Source organism: Orycteropus afer, unplaced genomic scaffold, assembly GCF_000298275.1.
Source record: "Orycteropus afer afer isolate SDZICR_OR568_19922 unplaced genomic scaffold, OryAfe1.0 scaffold00167, whole genome shotgun sequence".
NCBI classification, from domain to species: domain Eukaryota; kingdom Metazoa; phylum Chordata; class Mammalia; order Tubulidentata; family Orycteropodidae; genus Orycteropus; species Orycteropus afer.
In genome coordinates this window covers 2,621,399-2,627,777 of record NW_006921754.1, presented here as the reverse complement: position 1 = coordinate 2,627,777, position 6,379 = coordinate 2,621,399, and the positions used below count along the sequence as shown (strand labels likewise).

The following is a 6,379-nucleotide window of genomic DNA, read 5'->3' as shown; positions in this document are numbered from 1 at the left end:
TGACTGCTAACCAGAAGGCTGGCGGTTCAAACCCACCAGCCACTCCTCGGAAGGAAGGTTGGCCAATCTACTTCCGTAGTGATATTGCCTCGGAAACCCAATGAGGGGCCACTATGAGTCAGGTCCGATTCGAGGGCAAATAACAACAACAGGGATGCTATTCTTGAGACTATAGCTTAACCACCTTATTCCCATTGCACTGCCTTAGTTCAGACACTCACCTTTCTTGGATGCTCTCTAGTTACACTCTAATTTCATTATCATTTAAATGTTTTCTTTATCTGATTCCCTAACACATCATAAAACAAAAATGACCTTGGCATGTGCTACCTCTAAAAAGGAAAAAAAAAAAAAAAAAAGACTCTATTAAATCTGAAATAGTCCAAACTCCTTTGAATGGATTCAAAACACTTCAAAACCTGGATCCTACCCACCTCTCTAGCCTCATCTCCCACTACTTCATCTCCTCCAACACCAGCCATACCTCTGTGCCTTTGCATGGGCTTTTGTTTATCATTGAAGTGGACTTTTCAGTCCTCTTCACCCACAGAACATCTCCTTGTCAATTAAAACCCAATGAAAGTATTACTTCTTCTGTGAAACTCTATGTCCTCACACCCATATCTTCCCAACGCATCTGCCCAGCAAAACATTAATGCTGAATCAATGCCACACTCTTCTTTCATAACATCTAAAGTCAACAGGTCAAACACTACTGAAGAAAATCACAGAATCTTGGCACAACTACACATGATCTTCACCCTCTGTTGGGTTGTGAGCAGTTTTAGTATATGTTGTTCTCAATGACTATTTCAAATTCCACAATTTTCCCAAGTGTTCCATTCAACTGTTGTTCCATCTCTCAATAATCTTGACTCATTCATTACCTAGAAAATAGGGCCTCAAGAAGCCACCCCTATTCTAAACCTCCTTTGTTCAATTTCTCCTGCTATTATGGCAAGATCAGCAGCTGCCACTGTGCCCTTACATCCTTACATCCTTCCCTTCACTCATCAGCCTACAAACATACTCACTGTCTCCACTTGGAGGGAAAGAAGAGTCCCTACCTTGACCCTAACCAGTTGCTGGTGAGTTGGAATCGACTCATGGCAACTCTAGGTGTCAGAGCAGCATTGTAATCCCCCTTAAACTTTAACCAATATCCTGTTTTCCCTTGTTATGCTGTTGAATGCAGTCTACGTTATCTCCCCCTCTTCACATTCCAGTGACTACTAAAGCAAGTAGTCTAGCTTCTCACCTCAAAACTCTCCACAACAGCTCTAAAGAAATTTGCCAATCAACGCTCTTTTAATTGAGTGTCAATGCATACTTTTTCACTCTTACATAATCAGAAAAGCAACTGCATTCAACATTAACCATTTCTCCCTACTTCTGAAAACTTTACCTTCCTGATTACTGTGATTATATCCCTCCTATTCTGACAGTTACCTTTTTCACTGCCATGTCTTCTCTGTCCTCCCCTTGGTATCAGTGTTTCCAAGCACCTTACTAGGTCCATCAAAACATGACTCTACACTTTGAGTAATTTCAGCCTCAGTTTTCCTATGCACAAAATTGTCAAATAGTTATCAACAGTCTAGATCACTCTATCACACTCTATGAATATCATTTATCCACTGTCTCCTGGTCATCTCCACCTGGCTGTCACACAAGCATATCAAATTCAGCATAATCAAAATTTGAGTCTTATCTGCTTCTGTTCTCTAGCTTAAATGAAGGCAGCCCTGTACATCCCAGGAGTCTTCCTTGATTGGTACCTTTACCCTACCACCACCGCAACCATTCAATCATCAACCAGGATGGTTTGTCACCTGAATATTTCCCCAGTCCTCTCACCTTTGCCTTCTTAGTCTCTTAATAAGGCAGCAGACTCCTAACTGGTCTCTGGCTCCAGTCTTATTCCCTTCAAATCTCAAATTCATCTTCTAACGGAATTCTTCTCTAAAGGCCAACCTGCTCCAGAGCCACAGCTATGGTCTCAGTCTTCCAGTATTTATTCTAACTGGCTTATAAGGCCTGTTGTTGCTGTTACTGCTAGGTGTCATGGAGTTGAGGCAGACTCATAGCAACCCTACGTACAACACAGCAAAACACTGCCCGGTCCCGTGCCAGCCTCACAATCCTTGCTATACCTGAGTCCATCATTGCGGCCATTGTGTCAACATATGCCCTTGAAAAACAGATTCCCTTTCTCTATGTTCTCATATTACATCATGTATCTTTCACCACACTTGTTGTTGTTGTTGTTATGTGCCCTCGAGTCAGACCCGACTCATAATGACCCCTCCTTGGGTTTCCAAGGCAATATCACTACAGAAGTAAATTGCCCCATCTTCCTTCCAAGGAGTGGCTGGTGGGTTTGAACTGCCAGCCTTCTGGTTAGCAGTCAAGTGCCTTAGGCACTATGCTACCAGAGCTTCCTACCATTGTATAATCCTGTGCTTTTATGTTTTGCTCAGCCTTTTGCCTAGGCTGTAAGTTCTCTGAGGACTCATCCACTGCACTGGAACGGATTACGACTCATAGTGACCCTATAGAACTGTCTTATAGAGTTTCCAAGGCTGTAAATCGTTATGGAAGCTGACTGCCAGCCACATCTTTTTCCAAAAGAGCCGGCTAGACCGCTACTCGTTTCGACTGCCCAGTGCTTTAACAACTGCGCCACCAGGGCGCCTTCTTCTTGAGGGCAGGGGCTGTCTTGCCATCATTATACCCCCTGTCTGGCACATTCCATAGCAGGTATTCTGACAATGTTTGTTGAATGTATAAATAAAACTTCCCACATTGTCCATCACACCTCCTCCCTCATCGACCTCGACCTGCGTATTTGACACTTAAAACATGCACTGTTTCTGTTCCGACGTCTCTGTTCTCCGCTACATGAAGGGCTCTTGGAGGGAGAGGACCCACCAAATTCACCTGCGTAATTCCTCGGAAGGAAGGTTGGGCAATCCTACTTCTGTAGTGATAACTGCCTCGGAAACCCAAGGAGGGGTCGGTAGGAGTCGGGGCCGACTCGGTGGCAAATAACAACAACAACAACAATTCCAGTCCGGGGACACCAGCAGAAGAATGAATGAAAATGCTCGGCCAGAAAGAGGCGATCTGTCTTGTATTTCTTTTTCACACACCCTTCCCGCGCTCGAACCCACCTCGGGCGAATGGATAAGTAGACGCGTGACCCCCGAAACAAGCACAGACCTCCCAATTCCTGAGTACCCAGCCTGCATCTGCTGCCTCCACCCACAACCAACTCCCACCCCGCTGTCCTCTCCCGGCCGAAAGTTGAAAAGGGCGCTGCGGGCTCACCGGCAGGCGAAATTCCAGGTGCTCCTGCGCCATGAGCAACAGATACCTGGTAAGGGAGCACGGCAGCGCCATTGCTGCCGCCAGCCGAGCGCCTGCGCGGCTAGCACGGTGTTTCTCTCCACCGACTCCCACCCTTCACCACCCAGCCGCATTCCCGCTAAGGCGGGGCCTCAAGGGCGGAAACGGAAGCAAGGCAAAGGCCTATGCTCCGCAGTTCCTCGCGGGCAAGATTGGAATCTGGGGCGCCGTGGGAGAGGTTGTCTGTCCTGGGACGTGCTTCTCTACTGCAGCTCCCGAAGTCTGGGTGTAATTGGTGTGAAGGGGCAGCATTGTTTCCATAAGCAGGTTACAACAACGTAGTTCATAGCGGTTCTCCCACCTAGAATGTGATATAAAGTATATCCTTTATAGCCCCAAGTAGCTCTGGTGGCGCAGTGCCTAAGGCATTTGACTGCTAAGCAGAAGGTTGGCGCTGCGAACCCACCAGCCACTCCGCGGAAGGAAGCCAGTGCAATCTACTTCCGTAAAGATTGACCGCCTGGGAAACCCAGTGGGGGTGGCTCTGAGTGGAAATGGACCGATGGCAGTGGGTTTGGACCATATGCCAGGAGCTTAGTAGTAGTGATTAAGAACATAGGCTGTGGTGATAGTTAAATTCAGACCTCTCAGTTCCACCATTTACCACCTATATGTTCTTGAGTAAATATCTAAATTTCTCAGCCTCAGTTTTCTTACCTAAACAAGGATAATACTGCCTCCTCCAAATAACCGTTAAAAGGATTAAATGGAATATTGTACATAAAGTGTTTACTATAATACTTGGTATATTATATGGGGCTAATAACTGGTATTTATGGAGACTTTTCCTTTTAAAAAAGCCTTATGAATTCTTAGTAATCTGCCTTTGTTAGGAAAATCCATTGCTAAGTCCATTTGGGGAGTCCTTGGGTGGTGCAAATGGCCACACGACATTGACAGTTGGAACCCACCCAAAGGTGGCTCGGCAGACAAGGTGGCAGTCTGCTCTTGAAAGGTTAAACAACAAAACAAAACAAAAATTCCTCACTGCCATGGAGTCGGATCGGACTCATAGCAACTCCCCTTGGGTTTCCGAGGCAGTACCCCTACAGAAGTACTTCCTTCCTAGGAATGGCTGCCTGGAAAACCCCGTAGAGCAATTCTACTCTGAATAGGTAGGGTCACGAGTCACCAACTAACAAAGTCCACTTGAGCTAAGGAAGTGTCTGGGGAACATAGATGTTTCTTGCCCCGGGGCTCCAGAGAAGAGGATAAAAGTGCTTTGTATGAAACAAGAAAAGGAAGTTGTTTCCTCTTTCAGGAGAGGTCAAAGTGGAACAGAAAACCAATAAAATATTTGGGAAAGGGTGTGCAGTGCTTGATATGACCCATTCCCAGAACTTGTCAAATCTTAAATAGAATTTCCAAACAAAATAAATTGATGGGGCACTTTTTTAGGAAATCTGTGAAGAGTGTTTTGTTTTTGTGCCTGAATTTATATGATGCTCTGCAGAGACCACGAAGGAAATACAGAGTCTAAGAAAAACCAGATGGAATCAGGATACACCGATTTTTTTTTTTTTTCACCTGAGGTCCTTTGAGCTAAGGTTCAGGAAGTTGTACCTTACTCTAGATCCCCACTCCAGACATCAGGAGAGCATCTGCATCTTAAGTCTCAAACTATCGGAATCATGATGATATGGATTAAATTGTATCTCCCAAAAATATGTGTTGCAATCCTAACCTTTGTACCTGTAAATATGACCCTGTTCAGAAATAAGACTTTCCTTTTGTTATGTTAATGGTTATACCAGAGTAGTGTTGTTGTTGTTGTTATGTACCGTTGAGTCAGACCCGACCCATAGCGACCCCTCCTTGGGTTTCCAGGGCAGTATCACTGCGGAAGTAGATTGCCCCATCTTCCTTCCGGGCAGTCACTAGTGGGTTTGAACCGCCAGCCTTCTGGTTAGCAGTCAAGTGCCTTAGCCACTACGCTACCAGAGCTCCCGAGTGTAATCACTTCTGAGTTATGAAGAGCAGAGCAGACACAACTACACACAGAAAGAAGGAAGAAGATGCAACATGAAGATTATCTACAAAGAAATGGCGAGGATTGCTGGCAGTCACCAGAAACTGGGAGAGAGTCCCATAGAAGGAACTGATTGAGTAAAGAGTCAAGACTCTGATTTCAACTTTTAGCCTCCAGGACTGTGAGAAATTAATGTTCTTTAAAACCACCCATTTGTGCTATTTTTGTTATAAAAGCACTAGGTAACTAAGTCACATGGCACAAGTAGAGATTAACTTCACACAGGCCATCAGGATTAGTGCAGAACTACTCTGAGATCAATTAAACTGCCTTTAGGGGACTCTCAGCCATACCAGTCCAATGGTTTTCCACTTACTAGAATTATTAAGGGGCTGAAGACGACTAGAGACTTTGAAAGTTAGTGTTTAAATGGCAGTACAGAGACTTGTTTGCTTATCTGTTCTCATGCACTGAAAAGTGCAAGAAGGTTCATAGTCTGTCTTCAAGGAACTGATCCTTTACTCCATCCATGCTTCATCTCCTAGGGCACATCTCATGGAGACTTGGTTCCTGTAAGTTGCTCTGGCATAGGCTGCCAATTACGAAAACTAGAGCCATTCCTGGGAAGTATGCACCAGACGTTAAGAGAATTTTGAGTTCTGGTTAGAACATGCCATTACAGTTTTGAGACTGGTACAACACGAACCAGAAAAAAAAAAAAAACCCTAACCGCCATTGAGTCAATTCCGACTCATAGCGACCCCCTTTGAGTTTCCAAGGTGATAAATCTTTACAGAAATAGATTGCCTAGTCTTCCTTTGGGAGCTCTGGTAGCACAGTGGCTAAGGCACTTGACTGCTAACCAGAAGGCTGGCGGTTCAAACCCACCAGCCACTCCTCAGAAGGAAGATGGGGCAATCTACTTCCGTAGTGATACTGCCTCAGAAACCCAAGAAGGGGTGGCTATGAGTCGGGTCCAACTTGACAGCACATAACAACAAC

At 45.1% G+C, this 6,379-nt stretch overlaps 1 protein-coding gene across 1 annotated transcript in view; it reads right to left on the bottom strand.

The window, feature by feature from the left end:
- TRMT11 (tRNA methyltransferase 11 homolog) overlaps positions 1 to 3,402 on the bottom strand; it is an 86,037-nt gene extending 82,635 nt beyond the window's left edge. Inside the window, exon 1 of the mRNA XM_007946593.1 lies at positions 3,331 to 3,402. Within this exon, the coding sequence (XP_007944784.1) occupies positions 3,331 to 3,402 (72 nt within the window). The remainder of the gene's footprint in view (positions 1 to 3,330) is intronic.
- Positions 3,403 to 6,379: the final 2,977 nt, after the last annotated feature.